Below are 27,570 nucleotides of genomic sequence, written 5' to 3' on the forward strand. Positions count from 1 at the left end.
ACTCCCCCGCTGCTCAGCAGTGTATGTTATAAGGCTCTTCCCATAACCAGACCCTTGTTATGGATCTGCATTATCAGGCTTCATACTTTAGGCTGATTTTCCTGATCAAATCCCGACTGCTGTCACGTTCTAATGTATCATTGAGTTGTTACTGGAAGAAGCCAAACAAACAAAGTCAGAACGTTAAACTGCCCATAAATCGTATTCCATTGCACTGATGTACAAGCCTCCACAAACAGCTGCGGTCCATGAATTTTATGAGGGGAGAATATATACAACAATCCCGTTACTCTAAACACTAAAGCATGTCTCATCTGAGCAAAGCAGATTCTTGCACTGCACGGTGATGATGGTGGCGGGTGACTATTGCCGTGCAAAGCACAGCATAACTCAAAGTGAATGACTGTGGAGAAAAGTCTTTCACAACATTTAGCCAAGTCAGAAACTACAGCTAGGAAACACCTTGATTCTAGATGTACAATCCTGTTTCCAACAACATGCAAACCACTCGTTGTGCTCAAGGAACAGAGGCCAGATTAGACTCTGACCACGTGATGGACACAGCTTTATGGCTGCTCGTGTTCAATGATGAGTGCTGACAGCATTAGGATGGATTTTAATGTAAATATTTTGCAGCATTTTACACATCTGCTGTGTCAAAAAACACAAATCAATCATACATGAATTAACAACATTATCAGATGATATTATCAGAACAGCTCCAGCCTTTTGCCTGAACCAGAATCTGGTTCAGGCAAAACACACAAACTTAAAGTGTCTGCAGCAAAGAAGGAACACATCTCAGAGAGGCTCTGATCTGCTGAAACAGTGCAAAATCAGAACATTACAAATGGCACGTGACTACAGCGAGGACCGACAACAACAGCCTGATAAAACAAATCACCATGATACTCTGTTTCACCTTTATCTTATTTTGACAAAAGACAAAATCTGAAAAGTAGCTGAAAGAACAAGACGTTGTTGTAACGCAGGATCTAATCATCAGTGATTAACTCTGGCTCGAGTTTGTCTCTTTGCTCTCTTCTCCTTCAGCCGCCGGGCCGGAGGGGCCTGGTTCTGCCTGCTCAGAGGGGTTTCTGTCTATTACTGTCATATCGTTTTTACATCACAATATAAAACACTCTGAGGCAACTGCTGTTGTAGATTGGCACTATGTAAATACAACTGAATTCAACTGAAGTGAATCTGAGACCAGTCTTTGCTTAAAGGAGACCTCATTTCATCTCCCCTCTTCGTGCGTGTCTACAAGACTAAACTGTTTGTTCACATTTAATGAGGACAGGCTTCAACTAAGGAGGTAAAATTAACTCCACTGAGCAAAAGGCTGTGAAATTGTACTACTTTTCAGTTTTAAAGTTCACTTTAAAATAAAGGGCAGTTTCTTTAACCCTCCATTAGTGATTGGACCCCAAGTCTAGCCCTATATTCTAGAGAACGTGTTAGTTTGTTTTTGGTGAGTGGTTTGTTCCCTGATACTCAGCAGAACATTTTCTAAACCACAGAAATATCCGGACTGTCTCCGGTTAGAGTTTAAAGTTGGGGCTGTCATGGATTAAACTTGGGCCTCAGTGGGCTTACTGTGATCATGCAAAGCTGCTGTAGTGGAGTCCCAGAAAGAAAAAGAGTTGTAAAGTACACGATAGAGCCCCTTTTGATTTTTGATTCAAGCCAGCTAATTAAAAGGATTAAACATCCTGTTTGTTGACGCTCGATCATAAACCGTTTATGATCAGTCAGGCTGTTTTAGCTTGTGTCACAGGAAGTTTTCACCCAGACTAAAGGGGGTGAACTTCTGTGCTTGTTGAGCTCCGATCTCAGCCACATACAGAGCCCCAGTTTTCAGGTCTAGGTCTACCAAGTGGGGCTTCACATCATCAGCCAACTGGATCACACTGACCACTCTGCACTGGCCAATCATGCCTACAGGCGGTGCATCCAGCAGTGAAATCTGATTGGTGTTGAGCTGGACAACAACAAAGTACTTTTTGTCTGGGGTAAGGCGCACAGAATAGGGTGCATCTTCAGTAAAGCAGCTCCCCCACGTCCCCAGCCACTCCCCGGTGACAGAATTAAAAACCTGGATCCTCTTGTTTCCTCTGTCAGCCACCCACACCCTCTGGGCCGTGTCCACGGTCACGCTGTGTGGGATGTAGAACTGAGCTAGGCCTTGTCCTTTCTCTCCATGCATCCACATCACCTTCTGCTCTTTGGACAGCTTAATGAGGCGGTTGTTCATCCCTCCATCACCGTCCACAATATAAATTTCCCCAGAGTCGTGGACAAATATCTCGGCGGGCTGATCAAACTGCAGGGGGTCCAGTCCAGAACCTGCTTTTCCTGGCGTTCCAAGCACCTGAGACGAACAAATCGAGAATCAACAGGATGTTTTCTATTCCTAGAATCACACTAGATACTTCAGAAACAGCTTTACTTAGCACCAAATCACCTGTAGCAACTTTCCTGATGGCGTGTAACGTTTGATGCAGTGACCATACGGGCCGTTCCCCACATCTGTGATCCACACGGTGGGGTTCGATGAAGCTGCATCTGCTAGAAATATTCCATGAGGCTTCTCCAGGGTGGTTGTATTCCAGGACATGAGGTAATCTCCGTCTGTAGTGAACACCAGCACCTTCGGGGCGTTGTCACCTAAAGGAAAGTAAATGCAAGCACAGTGACATATATGCTGCACTGCATCAGACTCCACATGCAGCCAGCATTTAACAAAGCTTGGTGTCCTTTAGTTTTAGTCCCTGCTGAGGACGTATGGCTGTAAAAGGTCAATGATGTGAGCTGGTGTTTGTCCATGAGGAGCTCTACAAGTCAGCTTGATGCAGCGACTCTCTTACTAACAAGATCTGCATGTGAACTGTATGATGCTGTGCATGTGTGAGAGAGGGAGAGGTCGCAGCGGTGTGGGATAAAGATGTGCTGACATGCTGGGTTAAATGGACTGAGAGCTGACATGTGCTTCATTTAAAGGAGGAGAAGAGAAATAACTGCTGATTATTACACGACTGACTCCTGACCACAAAACTGTGACACTGCAGAATTTGTTTGTCCACAAACTGATGCACTTGTTAAACAGAGAACTGCAGCACAATGTCAAACCCCTCGTGTGTACTGACGTTTTGTAATTTTCTGAGTGATTTTTTCTTTTTTAAAATCATCTTCTTCTTTCGGTGTATCTACTCAGATTACAGATACCTTGATAATACATTCACAGATTCAAAACTGCGCTGTATCATGTACTAAATACCACACACAGATGTCCCTCCACACCACAGCCGACCAGCCTTCGGCCGATGGTGATTTTTCGTTTTTACGGGCCAAGGTTTTTTGGTTTTTGCTTATTTTGTAATGGCATAAACAATGAAAGGTGGTTGATTGGACAATGTGCCATGATCAATTCTGAAATGGACCAATTACAGCCGAGGAGGTCAGATGCACCCGCCCCCTTGTCTTATCACAGATACACAGAAGAAAATAGTATTGATTCGTCCCAGACTTCAGCTACAAAGCTGGAGTTATTCTGTGTCTTTGCTGCACAGCTGCCTCTTCTTCTCTCATTCTCTCTCCTGTTGCTACTTCAATCATGAAACTGATCAATGATCAGCTGATCAGCTTTTCTCTCTTGTTTGTTTATCGCCCACTTTGCACCAGAAAGAGGAAACCAGCAGATGTCGCGCTAAACAACAGCAGCACGTTTAAGCTTGATCAGCTGTTGTTAGAATTGATTTAATATTACTTTCTAGTATCAGCTGATGTTTGCTGGAGCCACAGCTGTAAAGCTGCTGGTCATGATGGTTTGGTTATCTGGTGAGAGGGAAACATGAAGATGAAACCAGGAGATGTCCTTACTGAACCATCAGAGCTGTGATGGAGAAACAGGTTTACCTTTTAGGTGACATGAATGAGTTGAAGTTATGAACTGTTTCTGAGAGACAAATAACACCAGGATCCTTTTCTAAGTAGCTGACAGCTGGTAACTGTGCAGGGGCGGGTCTAGCAAAGTTTTGCTAGGGGGCAGGTAGGGCATTAACAGGGAGAGGGGGGCACAAAGAAATACTTTTCTGTCTTATTCTTATTTAAAATGTCTCACTTTTAATAAATATTTATCTGAATCTTTAAACTAAAGTGGTCATCTGATGTAACCTGTATAGAAATCATACATATACCAACAAGACTGTACATCACTGTCACTGCAGTGTTTCATTCAAAGGCTTTGTAGCTTTTCCTACAATACCTGGGGGCTCTACTCAAAATGCCTGGGCCCATTTTGTGTCCCAGTCCAGCCCTGCTCCACACTGGGTTGCGTTGGCAACATCTATAAAAGCATCGCTGCCACCTGGTGCCCTTACACTCTGATACAGTGAGCTACTTCATCTGACCTCAGCAGCACTGTTTTACTAGCTTTATTATATTTGTTGTGTTTAAATTAACTTCTGTAATGAAGCAGTTTCCAAATGTCGACCTTATCGTAACAGATAACAATTAAGATCATCTTCATCTGCACTGACACACTGATGACGCAGTCACCATTATGATGTTTGACTCTGAAGTACTTTACCAACAGAGTGTGATTACCTCTCTGAGCCACATACACCACCCCAGCATACTGGTTGACTGCCACTCCAAACACGTCTCCGGTGTAGAGCTCCGGGTTCTTGGGCCAGCTCAGATCCAGTTTGTACAGGGGTCTGCCCAGCAGCTGGTAGTCGTGTCTGAGGCTCGAGCCGCCCGGCTGCTGGCTGCTCATGGTCCCGTAAAGCACCATCATGAGCAGGACCAAAGAGGCCATGCTGGAAACTATCAAACACGTATGACTTGTCTTTGTCATCAGCATCAGTGGTTTTGCTGTTGGCGTGTACTTCATTTAACACTCTCGTTTTAAAGCTGCCAGGATGCTGCGTACGTGTCCGCGCAGGACGCACAGGCGGAAGTCGGCTTAGCTACACGGGCTACGGAACAAGCAGAACCTTCGTACGATACCTGCTAAGATATTATACGGTTAAAAGCTCGCGATTGTCTTATATATTTGAATCCCACCGACCAAACAGAAAGACACTTCCTCTTCAGCACTAAACGAAAACAAAACAGGCTGTCACGTGAGACAAGCACGCAAAGCATTTCTGTTTATTATGTCGCAATAAAACCGCGTGAAGAAAAAGAAAAGAAAAAACTAGATTCATTCGAGTTCAGAAATAACCACTGAATAAAGATGAATTTAAAAAATAGACCCATAACGTAGCATAAACAAGCTAACATATGAATATCGTTGAGGTTTTATTTTTACAGAAACATTTCTATTTCCGGTCGCTTGAATCAGCAGCAGCAGGAGGAGGATGTTCGGTGATGCCTGTGTTTCCCTGTCTGGTTTTATGTGTAATGAATGAGCTGTAGTCAGCGGGATTTACAGACAGCGTTAAAGAAATGACCTCTTTTGCGTGTATCTTTATGACTCTGCGTTATTTACATATCTGTGTTACAGCAACAGAAGACCACAGTGGGGGGCACAACTGTCAGCTAAGAACAGGAAACTGACGCCACACTTCGGACTCACCAAAAAGAAACAGAAGATTGAAAAACACTCAAAAGGCCTCCGCAGTAAACAGATCCGTGGGATGTGCTCGGAAGAGCAGCTCTCACACAAAACTGTGACTCTGTTTGTTGCAAGGAAACCGGGTGTTACTGTATTTGCGGTTACTGTTTAAGACAGGAAAAAACAATACAATTATTATCTAAGGACTACACTGTGAAACAGTAGAAGAATGTTAAATTCCAGAAATACTAACTTTCTGTCAAGGTCTGATGGCTCTTCGTGTATTCACTGTGGAATTCAATGAGTCTTGAAGCCAATGGACAAGAATTTTACAAAATTGTTTCAGAATTGTTAGAAACGCCTAATTTAATATGTATTCAAGAAATATGGTTGAAATGACAGTTTGATTGTGTCAGATATTGGTATACAATCAGGAGTCACAGACAGACTAGAAAGGTGAAGAATAGGACATACATGTGGTATGTCTTATCCCAGAATAGGACATGGTATAATATTATGAATGTAATCAAGGTATGGACAGATAAACATAGTGTGACGATATCATGTCATTGTGTGGTCTATTATCATAATCCTAGCAACACACCGAGAACTGATATACTGAATGACGTTGGTGTCCCCATCAGAGGAAATGTGATGTGGGGAGTCGTAGCAGAACTCGTTCATGTGAATGAAGAGATTGAAAAAGTTCATAAATGATCATGATTGTGTGTATATTAGTAAAGGGCACAAGCTATCCCAATCCCCTCAATCAAACCAAGCAGTTATAGTGTAAATAGTCAATTCAGGTAAAGACCCAACAAATCTGTTAAGCTATAGATCCATGGCATTAAGATCAGGGAGCATAGAGTTGATGATAACAGAGGCTCCTCATCAAATGTGGTGAGGGACTTCTGCAACTCAGAAAACAAGCAGTAAATAGCAAATTGTAAAAGTTGACATTAGAATTCCTGTTTGGTAGGACAAAAGAAGTAAAAATAGACTGTCGTATGATGTGTCGTATATTACTTAACATAAAGAATAATGACGTTTTTGAAAAGACTGAACAAATGTAAAGACTTAACTATGTAAAGCACTTTGTGCTACATTTTCTCTGTATGAAAAGTGCTTTATAAATAAAGATTGATTGATTGATTGAAATGTAGGAAAATTGCGTTATGCTAAAGATGGGGCGCACTGGGTAGAAAAATGGAATGTCTCTGAAATAAAATGCAGCCTGCAGGAAAGGAAGTAGAAGACTGTGCAAATAAGTCGGGATTTATCCTATATTTATTTATTTTATCAGTTAAAAAAATCATGTCTTTTTAAAAAAAATACTAAAAATCAGTACATTCATGGTTACAGGTGCACGTGGTGAGATTTCTACATGCTTGTTTGATCAGAAGCTAAACTGGTGTTAAAGAAAGTTAGACACAAGTCTAGTTTCTGCTTTGTGTGTGTCTCAAGTCGAAGTAGACGGGAGGAAAGAAGAGCTTATCTGCCCGTACGTGTATGTGTTCAGGGAATATAAAGGTGGACTTGTTGGCAAAAATGAATTCATTTTATAGAAAATTAGCACCAAAGGAAAAAATATAATTCATAATCATATGCAGAAGATTTGATATGAATGTTGAGATAGTGGACACACAAATACATCTACAGAGAATCCATTAAGTAGTAAGTAGTTTTGAACAGCATGCAGGGCAGGAACCCAAAGCAGGAGATCATATAGGACTGACCCATACACTACACCCATCAACACCCCGTCTTTACTCTATTATGACAGAAAGTGTTAAAAATGCAATAAGTGCGAGTGGGGAGAGATTTAGTAGCGTGATTGAAAGGATCGTAATCAGAACTTTACATGTTAGAGGAAGCACCACAGATTATGTTATTATTACAGGAGCATCTTTGAACTACAGGATTGAGAATACAGCTCGTTTCCTCTGCTAATCTGTCCACACGCCAGTGCAGGCGGTGATGCTGCTGCATGCTTTACCGACGCCGTTAAAATAATTAACAGAAGAAGAAGAAAGCCGACCCAGCACCACAGTTGACCAATCAAGATGCAAGCTAGCTGTGATGTCACGACGCTGCTGTGGCTGTGCAGCGAGGCGACTCTTGCTTCCTTTACAGTAATTTTCTTGTAATTATTTTATTCGAGCTTTTGAATCTCAGTGCGAATGACAGTCAGTGAGGGACAGAGGCGCGTTTCATGTAGTGTAAGCCGTCGAAGGATCGACTCCATGGAGGTCGTGGACAGCCCGCTCAACCTTGTAAGTTTGATGTTGCAATAAGAGGCTATCTTTACAGCAGCTAGGAGCTAGCGGCTAGCCGCTTTGTGGTTAGCTTTGCTGCTGTTGTGCTGCGACCCATTTGCTTCGTAAGTCAGATGTTGGAGCAGAGACTGGCGTTACTCTCAAGGCGTAAAGTCGGGAAAAACAAGAATATATGGATCTGTTTTACTCGTTAGCAGAGCCATTCAGGCATCACTAGCAACATAGCGCAATGCTTTTATGCCTCATAACACACCGAACAGAGGCTAAGCAGCGCTCTGCGCATGGTTTATTTAGTCGGTGACAAATACACAACCGTGGCCGAACAGACCGGCACGGTTGGGTTGCTGTTTACACTCATTGGTGGAGCTACTTCGACTTTCTGAGTTGGAAATCCAATTTATGGGAACGTTTCAGTTACTGTTGGTGTTTTTATAGACTTAAAAAAGGCGTTTGATACAATTGATCATTCTATATTAATGAATAAACTAGAGAGATATGGCATAAGAGGGATAGCATACAAGTGGATGAAAAGTTACCTGGATGAAAGATATCAATATGTCGAATTCAATAATGTAAAATCTAAGCAGTTGAAGGTAACTTGTGGTGTTCCTCAGGGCTCTGTGCTGGGCCCTAAATTATTTATATTATATATAAATGATATATGTAGTGTTTCCAAACTGTTAAAATGTGTATTGTTTGCTGATGATACCACTCTGTACTGCTCAGGTAAAAACTTAGAACAGCTTCTGACTACAGCGGAAAAGGAGTTAAATATATTAAAAAACTGGTTTGATGTAAATAAGTTATCATTAAATATAAAGAAAACAAAATTGATTATTTTTGGCACTAGACCAATGAAAAATGTATCTAAAATAAGGGTTAATGGAATTGAAATTGAAAGAGTGTACGAAAATAAATTTCTTGGAGTGATAATTGATGATAAGCTGAGTTGGAAGTCTCATATAAACCACGTGAAAACAAAAATGTCAAAAACCATTGCTATTCTCTATAAAACAAAGCATGTCCTGAACAAAAAAACATTATACACACTTTATTGTACTCTGTTGCTTCCATATATGACTTACTGTCTGGAGATATGGGGTAATGCATATAAAACGAACACTCTTCCTATTTTCAAGTTACAAAAAAGAGCTATAAGAATTATAAACCAATCAAACTATATAGAACCAACTAACATTTCGTTTATTAATCTGAATACCCTGAAATGTTATGATTTAGTTGAATATAAAATGGCACAGACAATGTATAAAGCACAAAATAACTTGCTTTGCCCCAGTACTCAGAAGCTGTTCAAAGTCAGAGAGAGTCAATATGACTTAAGGGGAACAGATTTCTTTAAAAAAAACAAGATAAGGACAAATATAAAGCAGAGATGTGTTTCTGTTAGAGGAGTTAACCTGTGGAATAGTTATGACAGTGATTTAAAAAGGTGTAGTTCATTTTCCTTGTTTAAAAATATGTTTAAAAATAGAGTATTAGAAAAATATATAAATCAAGAATGAAAAGAGCAAAAAGGAGAAAGAAAAAAAAAAAAACAACCTCTTGATTCTTTTGCTTTGATGTAGTTACTTATCTAAGGTGGAAAGTTTTTTTTTTTCTTTGTTTTTTTTTTTCTTTGTTTGTTTGTTTGGTTTTTGCTTTGTTTTATTATTTTCTTCAAGCCCTGTGTACAGGAGCTGCATACAAAAAGATATTTTGTGAAAAGGGTTGGCGTAATAAGCAAATGCTTCAGCCAATACCTTTTGATTAGCCTTGTCTCATGCTTTCTTTCTTTATGGTAGATTTTTGTTCTGTTTTCACTGTTTGTTTGTTTGTTTTTTCACTGTTTTCACTGAGATTTGAATTTGAATGCTAATCAATAAAATCAAATCAAATCAAATCAAACCTCGGAAATCAGAACCAGAGCCGCGTCATCCCCATTCACTCCAACGGAACGTTTCGTTTTTTACAGCAATGGCGGATCATGCAATAGTTAGCAATATACGCTAACCGCACCATAGAGATGCAGAAGTGAAAGAGAAGATGTTTAAAAAATAAAGTGCACCCAGGTCAAATTTACTCGTGGGGCACAAATCATCAGGAGATGTAGGTGCTGTATGTACACAAAGGATATATATCAGGATACTGAAGCAGTGGACAGAGCCTGGTCAGTTTCCTTCGTATGGTTTATGTAGTGAGTCACAAATACAATAGTGGGATTACAGATTAAAATCTTTACCTTCATTGTCGCGATCCTTGTTTGTTAACTTAAGGTTCTTGTGGCTTCTCCGACTTTCCAAGTATAAATTGGTTGAGGAGGCGTTCCAGATGAAAACGGCACCTTCTGACGTCAGCTGGATGCTGACTCTGGCCCGCTTGTCAGCATTTAGCAGACACATAGGCCATCCATGTCAGCAATGCACAGTCAGGGTTTTAGATGATTGATCAGGAGCATGTCTGCGACACATGAAACCCTTCTCCATTTGATCTTAATATTTCCTCCTAACTTAGCTACAGCTCTGAAACTCGGTCATCCAGGATTACAGTAGAACTACCAGCTAGTGTAACATGTCAAGAACAAAAAACACAGTAAATCACATAAAATCCAATTTATCGGATCTGAAGACTTAAAGTCTTCAGATTCTATCGGATCATCAGTCTCATTTTCATAGCATTAATGTTCACGTATGACAAGAAGTTTTCTTACAGTAAAGAGGGGAAGCTAGTCTCTGTTTCGTATTTTTGCTTCATATATTATCCCTGGTTTCATTCCACCACCTCTTTAACATTCTCGTAACACATTGCATTCCCTGTCTTACGTTCTTCAGGCTCACCAGCAGTGCAGACAGGCCGACCGTTTGGTAGCTGCTGGGAAGTATGAAGAGGCCATCTCCTGCCATGGAAAAGCAGCAGGTAGTCTCAGTTTCACACACACTCCTTACAGTCCTGCCATGTAGTGCATTGCTCCTCTGTAGATGCTCTGCAGAGCGGAGGTCGTTCACTGAATGTGCTTTGGACTCTTTCTGGACTTGATCTGCTTTTATGCAGAATCAGGAAGTAACCAAACAACGAGTAGAAAGTTACAGTGCTGACTCCCCTCACATAAGCAAACTGCATTTCACTTCCTATATACTTTTATGTTGTAGCCATGGTAACATCTTATAAGAAAGCGTCTGAGGAAGGGTGGTGTTGTTGGGTTTGGGTTTTTTTTACTACATCCACTTCACTCCAATCCAGCGCAACAAATACTGTCCCTGTCTTATTGTGATGACCATACATTAAACTGATGTTTAATCCAATATACTGTGTGTGTGTTAGGTGTGTATTCTGTCTCATCTCTCTTTCTCTCTCTCTCTCTCTCTCTCACACACACACACACACACACACACACACACACACACACACACACACACACACACTGTCTCACTACCAGATTTTCTGACTGAGGCAATGAAGGCACCCGTGTGTGAGCAGGTGAGACACTCAGTTTTATCTTTTTATCTCTCTGTGTTTGATCAGTGATGGAGTGAAACATATTCTCTGTCATGTAAACATGCTGATTCAGATTCACACACAGTTCTAACACCACCTGTAGCATGCTGTAGATCATCTAGACCAGCGGTCCCCAACCTCTGGGCCGCGGACCGGTCCGTGAGTCGTTTGGTACCGGGCAGCGAGAGTTGAGGCTCGGGTGTGAAATTTATGGTTTTCAGGGTTTTTATCGTTAACTCTGTTTCCCCGGGTCTTTTCCCGTGTTGTAGTTGTGTCTTATTTTGAAAGAAATATTTACATGTTACCATAGCGACCAGAGAGCATTAAGGGGCAGAGAGGAGGATGTTACTCTCAATGTTGTTGGCGCATTTCAGGAGGACGCTGCTAAAAAAGTTACACAATTACACAGTGAATTCATGTTTATTATTATATTTACCAAATACCAGTTTTTGTCTCGGTCGTGTCATTTTATTTTGTTCTATTTATCCGCGACACCTTGAAGGCCGATGAGTGAAAATATTGTCTGACATTAAACCGGTCTGTGGCCCAAAAAAGGTTGGGGACCGCTGACGTAGACCCCAGAGGAAAACTGAAGCCATGACAACTCAAGTTTGTTTGTTTTTTTTAAAGCAGCAGCTGAAGTTAAGGGTCACTTCCTCTAAAATGTCCATCTTATCATCAAAGAAAAATTTAAGGGGAAAATAAACTTAATGTAATGTTGAACATGTAACATCAGGAAGACAGCGAGACAGTGGGTGAGGTGTAAAAGCAGGAATGACAGACGGAGTTTCAGGCAGGAGTACATCAGTAGCTCTGATGGTCAGTGGTCATGTTGACAGTTGAAGAAGAGCAATGAAAATCAGTAGACGTGAGACAGAATGCATGTGTGAAGGAGACGGGTGTAACCGCAGACCCTGTACATCACACTGCTGTGATGTATGGTTTGGAGACAGCAGCACAAACAAAAAGAGTTGAAGATGCTAAGACTTCTCATTAGGCCTGACCAGGACGGACAGGATTAGACATGAGGGTGTCAGAGGGGCAGAGCAGGACCACAGAGCAGATTCAGGGGTGTAGTGACAGAGGTGACCTGCACATGTCTGCTGTAAATAAAAACTACATTGACATGTGGTCTCCGTGGCCTCTTCTTGGTTGGATATGCTGAGGATTTTTTTTATTAGCACTACTACTGTTAATCAGTCTCTGTGCAAATCTCAATAAGTAGTAATCTGTAGTAGTCTTAAAAACAGACAAATCTTAAACGTAGGAAAGTCAGAAGTCACTCACCCACCTGCCTGATCGTCAGAGTTTCAGAGCTGATTGTTTGTGTATGTCTTGTATCAGGAGAGTGATTGTTTGTTCCTTGGCTGTAGGCTCGTTTGTCCATGGAGCTGCAGAGGGACAGTCACATTAAACAGCAACGGTTAATCCAAGAGCGCTGGAAGAGAGAAGCTCGGCGAGAGGCGGTTAAGACACGACTTGGTCTAGTGCAGGCTACCGGGCCAGGGTTCTTTTCAAAATCTCCGTCCACGGGCAGCAGCCGGCCCTATGCCTCTCCAGGCGCCTCAGCTGCAGAGCTTGGAAGCGTCGGGGAGAGGGAGTATGACACCTTACTATACCAGCTTCAGACTCGGCAGACTGGAGGAACACAGATTTTAACTCCAGTGTGTTCGGGATCTAAGACCACCAAAGATGACAAAACGCGCCTGGAAGAACAACAGACGACCATTGAGAACTTGCGACTCCTGGTTGACGGCCTGACGAACGAAAACCAGCAGCTGAGAGCCGAGAACGAGCGGCTACGACTGGAAAACATGAGGCTGCACTCGGAGGCAGCCGACTTTGTGGAGCGCTCCGAGCTCTGGGTGCTCCCACAAGCAGGTGGTCCTATGGGAACCGGAGTTGGACAGGGAGGGGAGAGTAAAAGGAAGGGAAAGGAGATCGCAATCCCTCAGCTGCCACCGTTGGAAATGCCAGCTCAGGAAGACCTGTGTCTGGATGACCTGCCTCCTCTGGAGCTGCCAGAGGACATCCAGAATGAACTGCAGGAGCTACTAGACAGGGATAAGCTGTAATAGAACACATCACACACACATACACACACATACATGTGGTTCAACCAGTACGACTTTGAGTTCAGATGCCAAAACGTTATACAGTGAAAGCTACCGGCTCGACCCACGAGGCCTCTGCTCAGGTGGAATCAGACGACAAACGGGAACATCAGAGAGGGAGGAAGTGATAACGCTACTATCACTGGTGCAAGGCAGTCCAAGCCACAGATAAAGGAAACGTTCACTAATCTGTGAGAACAGCAGCGAGGCTGTGTGTCAGCATGACAGGAATACGGGCAAGGTTCAAGGTTTTCCCAAAACTTTCACTTATGTCTCAGACTTCTACTGTGTTATCACATGACCCAGATCTCATACAGCATTCAACGACAGCTTAGTTCTGTCAGCAGCAGATCAGCTGATGTTTCCCACAGATTTAGACTTTATTTAAGGTGTTGTGGAAGCGGGGGTGTGTGCAAGTGTGTGCATTATTATGAAAGGACACACACACACACAGCTTTCCTACAAGAGTTATGACATAATTCTGTGTATGTGTGCTTTGTGGCTCCAAACTCAGCTGTTCTCAGAATAACTGGTCCTGCGGATGAACTCCGTCCTGGACGTTTTGTTCCAGGTGTTCGGCACCGCAGGCCTGAGCTGGATTTTAAGTGACATGAGAGGTAAAGACTGAGTGTCGATTGTCTGGATGAACTGCTCCTAAAATTCTTTTGTATCCACACAGATGCATTCAGATCATGTGTAACTTAATTATAAGAAAGCATACTGGTGTTAGGGAAAAGCTTGTAATAGACTCATTGATGTTTTTCTGAGCAGATACTTGAAGGCTTATAAAACAAACAAGCCTTCTGATGTTCTTCTTATTCCCCACCAGAAATGTAGAGACACACGGGTTATCAATGGGTGTCAGTGGGGATCAATAGGAATGAGGGCTGACGCGCACACAGTGTCATCAGCGAGCAGATATGTTGATCTATTCTGAAGAGTTGATACATTAAGGTTTCCAACAAACACCATGTGAATAATGACAGTGTTCTTCAAAGGTCAAAGGGCAGAGTCCATCAGATGCTTCACACAGTTCTTCAAAAACAAGTGTAGTTGTGGGTTGTTGTGTCTCAGGATCTTCATGTCTGTACTGTTTATGATGTTGACGTCATTCATCGTGTCTTGTTGACTCTGCTAACAAACTGTAGTCTGCATTTTATTTCCTGTTTTGAAACCAAGTAATTATTCATTAATGGAAATGTTTAGTCCTGAGCGTTTGCAGTACCATATCATCTGGTGGTCACGCATACATTAAACTACAGTGTGCTCTAATGGTAACATCAGCTGTGTTTACTGTAGACCACATGTGAATACAGTCAGAATACTTGACTTCTTGGACGGGTGCATCTCAGCAGGCCTGGTTTCCAACACACAAAGAGCATGAAGGCAGCAGAGCACTCAGCTCAAATAAACTCATCTTGACTGGGGTGAGCAGACGGTGACGGGCTGACTCTGTGTCAAGCCCCAAAGTTAAGCCTCACCAGTATCCAAATAGCAGAGGCATGAAAGGCTGCTCACCCTCCTTATAGCTGTGGCAGGGTAAAACTATTGTTTGAGGCCAGTGAACATGCTTTCTAATGTGGGTAGCTGGGCATTGTAACGTGGGAGTCTAAGGGGAAAGAGTCTCTCTTGGCGTGAGCTTCAAGTGGCCGGTGGAGGAACTACAATTTATGTCAGTTACACGTTTTTAGTCCCAAATGTGGCAGTTTGTACATTACCTGCAAAGCCAAAAGAAGCACCTTCGGTAATCTGAAGCTCTCTTAAATGTTTGGCTCACAGTCATCCCAGGATGTGACTTTGTGAATTTCTTTTTGTTTGGATGCCTCAAATAACTGAAGATATTTTGATCCACATCATAAAATCTGATCACAAACATCCATGACAACAGAAGGAGCAGAATGCAGCATAAACTGCAGGCAGGGCACGTTTATATTATCATAGGCCGTCAGTGAACATCCAGCGAGGCTAGTCCAGCTTAATCACAAAGCCATCCCTTTAAAAGATTCTTATTGATGGATCATTCACGTCCCGACACTCACCGGCTCCTGAACTGAAGCTGTGGTGCAGCTTTAACCGAGCTGAGCAGCGTTTAGTCCAGCATGTCTACGAGCAAAGCTGATCGTTTATGTCGGCACAACAGAATAAAGAGGACTCGAGGCAACTTGTTTACTGTGTTGCTTGCAGTCTAATGCATGCAGCACGTGCATGCATACTATCACATATTTCGAGGCACTTGTACAAACTCGTGTATTCACTTAAGAGAGTGCATTTCCTTCCTGGATCCACTATGATGAAGATGAAGACGTGGCTACACACAGGACACTTTGCTGCATTTCCCAGCTATGCAAAACTCATTCATTGTAAGCCACGTGTTTGGCTTAGCTGGCCTTTAAATCGATGGTGATGTGAACAGTTGTACAAAATGATGTTCTGTTTTTGAATAAAGCTAACTGACTGTCAGTCTCAGAGTGTCATTTGGACTTCATGTTATTCATGTGTTTTTGAAATGAGCTTTACAGAAGCTGCTTTATCATTCTCACAGGGCATGAATGCAGCATGACAAACCTGCCAGATGGTCAGCTATCAGAATCACAGCGGCTGAAAAAGCTTCAAGTTGTCTTGTTTTTGGACAAGTTTTTGACTCATTGACTGAAAGCAGCAGCTCTAAAACCACCTCAGTTCTTCCAAATGCCCAAGCGCTTAACTAAGGCCCACACATCTGTGTCCCAGCTCGCCACTTGTGGCCGGTTGGATCAGAGATTTGTTAAAACACCACTGAAGACATTCTTACTGCTGATGCTTCACTTTAAGGGTTTCACTTGCAAACCACCTAGAGCTGTCGAAGCAACTACAGGGAAATGTCAAGTAGTATTTGAGCAGTTCAGTAAGCACTGGTTCTGAGAATGGGCCACCAGTATAGGTAAGTTAGTTGAGCAGGTGGCTCATATGCTGCTACTACAGAGGCCTGGGACCACACTGGGCCATTTTCAAATCAAATCAAATCACTTTTTATTGTCACATCACATGTGCAGGCACACTGGCACAGCACATGCGAGTGAAATTCTTGTGTGCGAGCCCCACAAGCAACAGAGATGTGCAAACACAACAACACAAACGAGCAAAATACAAGAATGGCCAACCTGAAACTAATAAATATATGTACAATATATAATAGTGTATGCATTTCTGGATGTGTATACTAAATATTTTCCTACGTGTGTGTGTGTGTGTGTGTACACACATTTTTACAAATTAAATAGTAAAAAAATAAAATAATAATAATAATAATAAAATATATAAAATATACAGAGTTGAATATGTGCAGAACAAGTGGCATTTATATACAGTGTGGAGTGCATAATGTTGAAGTTCCAGTAGTGAAGCTGAGGTGTCTATGACGTGTTCAGCAGTCTGATGGCCTGATGGAAGAAGCTGTCTCTCAGTCTGCTGGTACGGGACCGGATGCTGCAGAACCTCCTTCCTGATGGAAGCAGTCTGAACAGTTTATGGCTGGGGTGACTGTTTTTCCTGCAAGTCATTAAGCCCATCTATAAAGGCTTAAAGCCAGAAATAAAAATCTTATTTTAAATCTGGCTGATCTCCTTTTCAAGATCAGTGAACAGAAGCACATCTTCTAGAGCTCTGTGTGTAATCTCATTTGGTTCCATTGTTCTTGCAGCTTTGTAACTGATGTCATATAGAGGCAGTTCTGGAGTGTCGTCCAGGTGCTGCATGCTCGCTGCACGCTCAATCATCCAGGTAAGTAAATCCTAAAAGACTGATTCTGTTCATCTGGACGTTTTCAATGACAGAAATGTTTCGTCACTCATCCAAGTGACTTCTCTGGCTTTTCAACCCCAAAACACGCTGCACCAAAAGCTGGTCCACCCCAAGGATCGGGTCCCCGACACAGACAGAGTAACATAGTGTACGCTGTTAAGTGCCAGGATTTATACATCGGGGAAACCAAACAACCTCTGGCTAAGAGGACGGCACAACACAGCAGAGCCACCTCGTCAGGCCAGGACTCTGCAGCCTATTTACACCTACAGGCCAGTGGACACTCTTTCAGTGATGAGGATGTAACATCCTGGACAGGGAGGGACGCTGGTTTTAGGGCGGAGTCAAGGAGGGAAAGACCATCTCTGAATGGAGGAGGGGGCCTGAGGGTACATCTGTCACCATCTTACAATGCTGTGATTGCAGCCATTCCCCAACTCTCTGCGAATGGGACTCATGGCCATTGATCAGTGGTTGTTGATCAATGGTCATCAATTTGCATGATTAAGATTTAGGACCTGACCTCCCAGCCCATTGTTCCATCAGTGGGCTGGTTTCAGTCATTATGCAAATGTCCTGTTTATAAGATTGGAACCTGCAGTCAGCTGAGACTGAAGACGTCACCTGATGATGAAAGTTTCTCCCTCTGAAAACGTCCAGATGAACAGAATCAGCCTTTGGGATCAGACTCTTGGCTTTACTGCTGTCAGTGACGGGCAGTGTTCTTATATTGACAGAACCACATTCATGTGCTGTTGTCAGATTCATCTTAGCCCTATACAAACTCTGTACTGTGTGATTTGCACACACTTCTAATTGCTGTTGGTGTGAACTCTGAGCAGAGCAGCTCTGGCAAAACGGGTTTTTCTGGCAAAGGGAGAAGTCCAAAAGCTGCTCTGTGGGCGGCTTCAATCATCAGCTTCTACGTAGTTTATTACAGTTTTTCTCAGTTGCTTTGGTGCATTTCTCACAACAGAATTAAACTTTGCACAATAGTCAGTTCAACCTCCACAACATGTAGTCGTTTTGGCACAACCTTGTGGCAGTTTCATGTTCATTTCGTCCAAAGGCAAATGCCTTTGGACATGAAGCAGTTGAATAAGTACAAATATCTAAAGAATGGTCACTTTTGACTTGCTGTTCATCACCATCTCCTTGCTTTGATCATGAATGTCACAATTATTTATACTTGTGCCGGCTGAATAGTCATTGTCCTTACAACTAATAGTCTTCATTTCATTGCTTGTGTCAGTGCACTCAAAATTGTTGAACATCTTGTCAAACAATTTGTACACCCATTTTGAAAACCCTATTTTTAAGGAGTTTCCATGAAAATCTCCATAAATTACTTTTCTCAGGTGAACCTTATCTCACACTAGTGAATATTGGTGTGTGTTACTCTTACTTGCAACCAATGAAAAGCCTCTTCTACCCAGTCACAGGTGAATCGCGTTACAGGATCCCCTACTCTACAAGTATATATATAATGTAAACCAACAGACAGGATTGGCATGAGGTGCATACTGAATCTACAAAACTGCAGAACATGGAACGTCAGCCTTGTGGAAGAGGGGTGAGGATCGGTGGAGGACGAGGACAAAACCGGGCAAGAAGAGGCCAACCACATAGACACGTCCCTGACGAAATCAGGGCAACACTTGTGGGTCATGTGATAAACCATGGCCTCACAATGGCCGAGGCTGGTCGAAGGGTGCAGCCAAATGTTGGGAGAACTACTGTAAGTTCCATTATTCAGACATTTCGTCGGGAAAACAGGCGAGCATACTGTAATGTAGTTATTCAGCACAAACTAATTTGCTCTGCACTTTCATAGTCATACAGGAGATTTGCATTAGGACATGACCTTATAGATCTTTACATATAGACGTAGTGTAACTGAAGCGCAGACTTGGCCCAGGTGTGGCACAGTGTGCTGTGGTACAATACAGTAATGCTGTAAAGAAAGGAGTTTAGAATGATAGTCCTGTAACCATTACTGTAAGCATGTTTGCGCTTAAAGGACTGCCAGACAACCTAGAAGAGGTGGACGAGGTCCACTTTTGACTCCGCAGCAAGAGGAAAGAATTTGTGCAATGGTGGCTGCAAACAACGCTTTGAGACTGAGAGAAATACAAAGAGCTGTCGTAGAAGATGACACCATCTTTGGAAATATTCAGTCAATAGACGGAGTCCTGAGACGGAATGAAATGTCCATGAAGCAATTGTACAAAGTACCATTTGAACGGAACAGTGAAGGAGCTCCGTCACCAGTATGTACAGGTAAAACATGTTTGCATATGTACCTCTGTTTACTGTAAAAGTTTAGGCCATGTACTGCACTTACATTTATGCATGTTACTGTAATCCTATTCACAGTTCAAACTGTACAATCTGTTGTGCCAAATGCACCATTACAGACTTTTTTATTCTCATCCTTTGGATAGTGTATCCTGGAATTGGAGGCCAGGGAACCCCTGCACACGTTTGTATATCTTGACAAAGCTGGATTCAATCTCACAAAAGGCAGACGGCGTGGACGAAAGAGCCACCATTGATGTCCCAGGCCAACGAGGAGGAAATATTACAATGTGTGCAGCAATCTCAGAAAATGGCGTTCACACCCATATTCCTCACGTTGGTGCATACAATACACAACACCTGTTGGCTTTTCTGGACGCTCTTTATCGGGCCCTAATCCCACAAAATGAAAGGGATGATCCTGGTGACAATCGGACAATGTATGTAGTGGTTTGGGATAATGTTAGATTCCATCACTCTGCTGTAGTCAGGCAGTTGTTTGCAGCACACGACAGGATGCTTATGGAGTTTCTTCCTCCTTACACTCCATTCCTAAATCCAATTGAGGAGTTTTTCTCTTCCTGGAGGTGGAGGGTATATGACAGGCATCCACGTACCCAAATGACCCTGCTAGCAGCTATGGATGCAGCTTGTGATGACATCACAGCAGAGTCCTGCAGAGGGTGGATTCGACACTCCAGAAGATGCTTTCCCCGATGCATCGATAGAGCTGACATTCGCTGCGATGTTGATGCAAATATGTGGGCAGACAGACGGGAGCGTCTAGATATCAATGATTGATCTGTTTTTCAGGTTTTTGTTTCATGACTACTGCAGTAAGGTTTACTGTCTAAGTGAGTTTGTTTGCTGTAAAATGTTTGATTTGCTGTATTTCCCCAGTTGCACAAAGCTGTGAACAGTTTCAATTAAATATTATCAAGAGTGCAGAGGAAGTGTCTTGATTTTCCTTTACAAGTTATGGTTTTCAACATGCCGTGCATGCTGTCCAGACTTGACATGTCATTGGGAAGCACCTACAAAGAACTCCGTCACAATGAGAACATGTTCAAACCATTTGATTTTGTGAGCAAAGGTGCTGGTGTGATGACTTGTAATTGTGACGCCCTGACACTTTGATATAAGTACTTGCTTTGGATGGATATATTTGTTTTGATGAAGTGACTCGCTTTTGCAAGTTATCCACCATGTTTTGCAGTTTGCACTAATTGTTTTGAGAAGAGCCTTAGTAGTGGTGCAGAGATCAATTCTGTTGTGAGAAATGCACCAAAGCAACTGAGAAAAACTGTAATAGTAGCAAATGAAAAATGATCTGTCCACACTTTGCTCCTGAAAAAGCCCGAGTGGCACCACACACTGAAATATGAATTATGACCATGGGCCAGAGTACTGTTACAGCGCCCAACACCACAGGAGTACAGTTCATACATTTGTATAATTTTGTAATAAAATGAATTGTCTGTTTCACCTGCGGTTCTTCTGTAATATTAACACTGTACAGTATTGTTTCATAGTCTCACACAAAGATTTGAACAGGAAATATGGGCGCTACATCAGATCCACTGCAAACTCTCAGAACTGAATAATAATGGACAGACCACAGGATCTGTTGGCCTGACTGCAGTCAGACAAACTTTCTTTTATTACACCTCCACACACCAGGTATCTTCCCCACAAAGGTCATACAGCCACAGTGCTTTGTGTGGATACATAAAGCTTTGGTATCATTAGTCAGTTACAATGGTTACATGGACCCGCTGATGTGAATACGTTTGGCTTGTTGTTGCATCAAAGCAAATAAAAACAGGCTGAAAATTCCTCTGCTTTAGGACGACCTGCTGAACCAGGAGCACGATGACACATCGACATCGTTTCTGCCAGAGAAACGCAGAAATCACAACGTCGCTCAACCAGCAGTGTGCGAGGAAACGAATGCTACGAGCAGCTGTTATCAGCATCCATCAGCCACCTCGTGCTCTGCATCCTCTCACAGCTAGTTACATTAAAATTGAGATGACAAGCAAGGACAGCATAAAGATAAAAAAGTATAAGAGGAGGTATATGTGCAAAACATGTGGTTGCATACTAAACACCTTTTGATCACCTCACAAAAAAAAACACCATTCAGAAAGCAAAACTTGAGTAATAGCACAAAACACGACTTGAAATTTACAACCAGGGAGTGATCGGGACACAGTACAAAGTGCACCAATAAAAAACAGAAAATAATCATCAAGAGTGGGAGCTGCAGGCCTGCACAAGTGCTGACACTCTCTCTTATTCACGTTGTTTCCCCCCGACAGAAGAGTCTGAATATCAGCTCTGTCAGGCCTGCTCTCCTCAAATGTTCATGCTTTCACATTGCTCTCCACTGGTACTGTAAGTGGGTACCAATTAGGCCACAAGTCCAGACTCCAACAATAGTGGTACGAGCAGGTAAAACAGCTAAAAGGCAGCAAAAGCAGAACTAATGCCAAACTTTTCGAATAGAGTTTGAAGCTGAACTGCTAAATAAATCATAAAAACATATATAATAAAAACAACTTTGGTTATTCTAAATGCAAGTTCAACATTTTATATTCCACCACGAGAACAGTGATTTTTCACTCTGAGCTGAAAGTTGGAATGAAGTTCAATCCAAATCAGGATGATTTACTCCTGAATGCACTTAGTAACACAACTGTGTTGTTGTTGTGTAGCTGAATGTGCAGCTCGCTCATGTTTGCTAATAAGACAGACGTGTTATTAGACATTCGCCCTTCTTCTGCTGCTCTTACAACAACTGCCTGATAAAGCTTTAATTAAGATTTTTAACAAGCTATTTTAAAAGCAATGTAAATGTCTATGTAGAGTATGAGTGTTAGCCATTAGTGTCACGTGACTCCAGCCAAGCACACAATAGTTGAAGGTTCACTCAAACTTTGAGATTTTGGTCTTTTGCACAAGAAAAATCATTGATGCAAAAAGTTGACAATAGTGGAGAAACCAAAGCTTGTGCCTGTTGAGGGGTTACTGTTATGCTGTGATGCAACAGCATGAAAACTAGTGAAGCATGACTTTATGAACTCCTCACAGAGGACGCCTTAGGTGGCATGTGTCCTGTAAAATTACAAACAAATCAACAGCTCATCTAAAATCTAGACACACATAGAAACATGTCTACAATGCTAACGAAGAAAGAAACAAATCACACGTCCCACAACAAAGTCAGCCCGTGTTCGCTGAGAGCGAGCGCTCTTTGAGCCACTGCGTGTAATAAATATGTCAGCAGAAAGGTGATCGTCAAAGAGCTCAGCAGAGTGAAAAGTCAGAGCTAAAAACAAGCTGACAGTACCATCCACCAACCAGCAGCCTGCTCAGCTGTGTGTATGTATGTGACAGCAGTAATGTCTTCAGACTCCGTAGTTAACGGCGCTCAGCGCTGGTCTCTTCTTGCCTTTAATCTTCAGTGATCCGTAACGAGCCTGGTGACAACGTTTAAGAAAAACACTCATCAGTGTGCATGCAGTCCAGAGATTCAGCACTACTGACTGTGGCAGAAGGATGTATCGACACACTAATGTGCGTACTCAGTGGAACAGAACACTCACGTCTTTGCGAACTCTGGATCGAGACAGTTTGACGCTCTGCGATCGCCTCAGTCCTTTCTGACTCACAGCCTCGTCTTCAGAGAAGGTTGGCTCGGCCTCTTCGTCCGTCCTTTCCTCCTGATCATAATAGTACTCTGGAGAACAGAAACACATACGTCAGGAATCACCAAGACACACAATGTTTGCATCCATCTGTTCTCCTCCACTTAAGAGGTTCACCCTGCACAGGTGCCCAGTGCTAACACACAGAGATTAAGACGCTCACATTCACAGCTGTGACAGACTCAGAGTTGCATGTTTGGGACTCTGGGCGGAGCTGGAGTGCCCGGATTTGAACCCAGGACCTTCCTGCTGTGAGGCGTCCGTGCTGACCAACACGTCTGAGTTTCAACAATGATCACCAAATTCAACGTAAGACTTTTTATACTGTTCTTACTATTAAAAGGGCCCACAGTCAATAAGCACACTCAAACTGAAATATTCAGTACAGTAATATAAACAGGAAACAGAAGCACAAATTAAATACACAACGATACTAAAACAACAACGAGACACAAAACCATCAAACTGGTGAGGTCCTGTGAGGACCAACAACAGGAAAACTGTAACACTGAAGAGTGTGAGCGATGACTGTGAGGCGCATGTGTCCCAGCAGAGGGCAGCACACACCAGAAGTGCCGCCTCTCTCTGGCTCCACTGTCATAAACACACAACAGCACAAGCTCATTATTAATAACATCTGCAGCTTCACTGCACTGAGCTTATCATTACGAGCTCGTGGACATCACATCATGGACAGGACTGCCTCACACTATCGCAGGGATAAATATCGATACATTGGAATATTGCGATGTTTCGTGTTACGATACTGAATCGATATTCAAAAGCAGTGTTATCGATTTTTTTATTGAGAATTTACTTGCATTTACTGTGTAATTTCTTTTATGTGTAGCAATTCAAACTCCGGCCGCTAGTGTTTACCGCTTTCACTATGATGGAAAAACAAGGTCTCGCGATAACACTGGATGTGCCGTAGAAGCGTCTATTTTACCAAACCTAAGAAGTGGACCAGCGGACGTGTGGCAAACTGTGCTAGCTCACTGATGACAGAAGAGGAGAGGACACAGCAGCTTTCAAAGCAGATGTGTGGACTTCTTTTGGATTTAGGACAAAACAAGGCAGTAAAACTTTGACAAGAGCTACGAAGTCCGTAAAATCTGCACCGCCACAGTCAAATACTCAGGTAACACAAATTTACGAGTACCATAGCAACGTAGCATCAAATGCTAACCTTAAAACTACCAGCAACTGACTCGTGCAACAAAACCAGCGCAGTCAGTACTTGTTTCTATTTGCGCTGTCTGAGCGCAGTAGAGAATAAAGGATTCGGTGATATGATTACAACGCTGGAGCCCCGTTACACCGTTTCTCCGGACAACATATCGCAGACATCGCTCTCCAAAGTTGTACCAAGAAGTCACAGCGACAGTCCTGGACTCCCAGCTCAGCAGACAGCTGCTTGGACTTCGAGATCACAGCTCATCACATACTGATCCGTGGAACCTTCAGTCACAGACGAACAAACTCCTTTTCAGGTTGCACAAAAAGTGTTCCACTGGTGGACATGGCAGGGCTTCTTTTATTAGCACTTTATATTGTTTACTTGGATGAATTCTTCAAGCAATTTCATTTTTCATGTATAGTTGTTTATGTTAAGGTCACATAAAAGTGCTTCTTTTTGATGCTGCAGAGAGCAGTTTTTGGATTAGTATTTTAAAATGATAGTACTCACTAAGTAAGACCTCAGTGTTACATTGTTTACTTCTATCAGTAAAGTGGTTTTTGTTTATCTTCTGATAAGACATTTCTCCATTCATTTTGAACTTGGAGAGTGAAACGTATCCCTCTGTTTTAGTTAACAGCTCATTTAACACTTTGGACTGTTTACTGTGAGTTCTTGTTAGAGATTTTCTACATTATACATTATAACCAAATCTCTATAATACAATATAATCAAGTAGGCCTTATATTCTAACCAAGTATGCCTTATATTTTGTGTGTTCATATATTTTCACATAACCAAACCTATTGTTGAAGAATTACCTAATCAAGTCTATTGTTAAAGGAAAACTGATGCATTCCTTACCTCAGTGTCTGAGATGTTTGACAGCATGATATAATGATGCATTCTTTTCCTATAGTGTCTGTGATGTCAGATAAAGCATGATATACTTCTGTATTTTTATCCCAGTGTGTGAAAGATCAGATAAGCTGATTTAATGTTTAATCTCTTCCCTGACAGTTAAAAAGAGGAAGTACTATGTAACCCATTTTTGCCTTATAAATAAAGCAAGCGAGCCTGTGCTCGGTGTGTGTGTGTCTTCTCAGAGGCATTCACCCGTGCGCACGTTTTCTAATTACTCTCTGAGTCGGTCTGCAGTTGTCTCATTTCTCTTACTTGTGTTTTGAACAAATGTCTAAACCCCTGACAGTTCTCATACAATCAACACAAACACAAATATCGTCTGGCTTTTAGTATCCCAATATATTGTATCGTGACACATGTTGTATCGCCAGATTCTCGCCAATACACACTCCTACTTGTATCAACTGTATGCACTATACTTGAATATTAGTATGACGACAAAGTTGATTTGGACTGGATGAATGAATCGTTACCAAACACACTCACAATCAGTTACTAGCAGAAAGAAGAAACCACATCATGTGTTGTGACAGAGAACGACACTCACGACTGCACAGCACGGCTCCGGCGCTCGCACAGAAACATCCTGCAGAGCCTTCAGTTTTCAGGAACCAGCTTCCAGTTTGGATTCGGGAGACAGACACTATCTCTACTTTTAAAGCTTCAAACTTTCCTTTTTGCTAAAGCATATAGTTAGGGCTGGACCAGGTCACCCTCAATCCTCCCTTAGTTATGCTGCAATAGGTGTAGACTGCTGGGGATTCAAACACCCTAACCCTGTGGTCAGTGCAGATCCAGAACAGTGCACCATGCCTCAGCAGTGCTCTGATCTGTAGACTGTCCAGTGGAACATGTTCCCTGCTCTTCAATTAACTGACAGCAATTTTCATAGCAATGATGTCATCCTCAATTCTTCTTGTCGACCTTGTTGTTATTTCTATTGTGTTTTTGTGGCAAAGAACCACAGACAGTACAAACCGAGGCTGTGACTTCTGTAACCTGCATTCTTCCATAAAGACGATGGTTACACAAAGACTTCCAGTCATGAAGACGTCAGTGAGAAAAACCTGGCTTCTTATGGTCTCAGTCACTATTTTGGGTCATACACAGTTTGTGTACAGTTTACAGTCACAAACCATCCCTCCCCGTCCATATCTTTGCATCCTTCCAACAATGGAAACCAGTGGGTGATGCCACAGAAGCTCCACCCATCTTTTATACTGTGTAGGCTCTTAACACAGGACTGAAAGCTTTCAAAGTATGGACAGCTACATGTATTTTCCATCTGGGTGGGTCAATGTGAAGAAGGTGAAAACAGGTATTATTCATCGTTAAAGCAAAATTAAGTGTTACATAGCTGGTTTAAACAAACTACCACAAATCTTATGTTTTGTTGACTTGGACAGTGCAGGACCAGCTCTGGTAGTGTTCTCGTTTGTCACCCGATGTCGGGTAAACTGTTCCTATAGTTTACATGAGCCGCCACTGACAGCCGGGTCGCTGTGGAGAAGCAGGGATTGGTGCGAGCCTATAACGCAGGGTTAGGGGAGGTGCGTTCACGTGCTGGTACCGTACTCGACGCTCTCGTGGCAGCTTTAAGTAAAGGCTGATTAGTACGTCTCACACAGCAACTGTCTGGTATTTTGCTTAAGGTAAACTCAAAGATATTCAAAGGATGGCTGGAAGGCAAAAGGCCGCAGTACCGCAGCTCTCGAATCACGTGAAAACTATGGCTCAAGGTATTCAAGCTCATTCACCTCTACATCCCCGACTCCGTGCGTCTCATCCACACGTGGTCGTAACAACACAAAGGTTCTATGCAGGATTTATTAAGCATCAGATCTGTTAATAGTAAAATGAATGTGCAGTAGGGCTGTGCCCTTTGACCACAATCTCATATCCTGATATTAGACATTTATCGTCCCGACAACGATAGAAATCACAAAAACATTTTCAATTCTGTGAATCTCGGGCAGCTGAAGTATTTCCAGCCGGGCGTCGTGTACCTGGAGCTGAATGTTTTGACTGATGCATGAAACTATATATTTTTACACATAACTTATAACGGCCGTCATTTTCTTTGTGAGTATTTATCAGATGGCGTGCTCTAACGTTTAGTCTAAGGCAGTGGTTCTTAACCTTGTTGGAGGTACCGAACCCCACCAGCTTCATATGCGCATTCACTGAACCCCTCTTTAGTGAAAAATAAAATGTGATTTTTTTACTGGTGCAC

The 27,570-nt window shown here is 42.4% G+C and overlaps 3 protein-coding genes and 1 long non-coding RNA gene across 7 annotated transcripts in view; 2 read left to right on the forward strand and 2 right to left on the reverse strand.

Moving 5' to 3' along the window:
- Positions 1-601: 601 nt before the first annotated feature.
- On the reverse strand, positions 602-5,250 carry LOC113027764 (NHL repeat-containing protein 3). Its single transcript, XM_026177552.2, has 3 exons — positions 4,609-5,250; positions 2,468-2,670; positions 602-2,374 (listed from the first exon to the last, which is right to left on the reverse strand). Exons 1-3 carry the CDS (start codon positions 4,895-4,897, stop codon positions 1,775-1,777), a joined length of 1,092 nt encoding a protein of 363 aa, XP_026033337.1. The 5' UTR covers positions 4,898-5,250; the 3' UTR covers positions 602-1,774.
- A 2,345-nt stretch (positions 5,251-7,595) lies between these two features.
- On the forward strand, positions 7,596-15,905 carry nrbf2b (nuclear receptor binding factor 2b). 2 transcript variants are annotated; one of them, XM_026177551.2, is made up of 4 exons: positions 7,596-7,695; positions 10,668-10,752; positions 11,273-11,313; positions 12,705-15,905. In XM_026177551.2, the coding sequence occupies exons 1-4, from the start codon at positions 7,627-7,629 to the stop codon at positions 13,404-13,406; spliced, it is 897 nt and encodes a 298-aa protein (XP_026033336.1). In that variant the 5' UTR covers positions 7,596-7,626; the 3' UTR covers positions 13,407-15,905. The 2 variants fall into 2 exon arrangements, with proteins under 2 accessions (XP_026033336.1, XP_026033335.1); XM_026177550.2 differs by having other exon boundaries at positions 7,606-7,836.
- A 1,069-nt stretch (positions 15,906-16,974) lies between these two features.
- On the forward strand, positions 16,975-21,504 carry LOC113027760 (uncharacterized). Its single transcript, XR_013911077.1, has 2 exons — positions 16,975-19,505; positions 19,670-21,504. It is a non-coding gene; the product is annotated as an uncharacterized LOC113027760 (long non-coding RNA).
- reep3b (receptor accessory protein 3b) overlaps positions 21,147-27,570 on the reverse strand; it is a 34,940-nt gene continuing 28,516 nt past the window's right edge. For all 3 annotated transcript variants that reach the window (XM_026177546.2, XM_026177545.2, XM_026177547.2), the window contains 2 exons: positions 23,132-23,265; positions 21,147-23,005 (listed from right to left, as the gene is read on the reverse strand). In XM_026177546.2, the coding sequence (XP_026033331.1) occupies positions 22,934-23,005; positions 23,132-23,265 (206 nt within the window). In that variant the 3' untranslated portion in view covers positions 21,147-22,933. The remainder of the gene's footprint in view (positions 23,006-23,131; positions 23,266-27,570) is intronic.

The sequence above is a fragment of the Astatotilapia calliptera genome, chromosome 8 (genome assembly GCF_964374335.1).
Source record: "Astatotilapia calliptera chromosome 8, fAstCal68.1, whole genome shotgun sequence".
Classification (NCBI taxonomy): Eukaryota; Metazoa; Chordata; class Actinopteri; order Cichliformes; family Cichlidae; genus Astatotilapia; species Astatotilapia calliptera.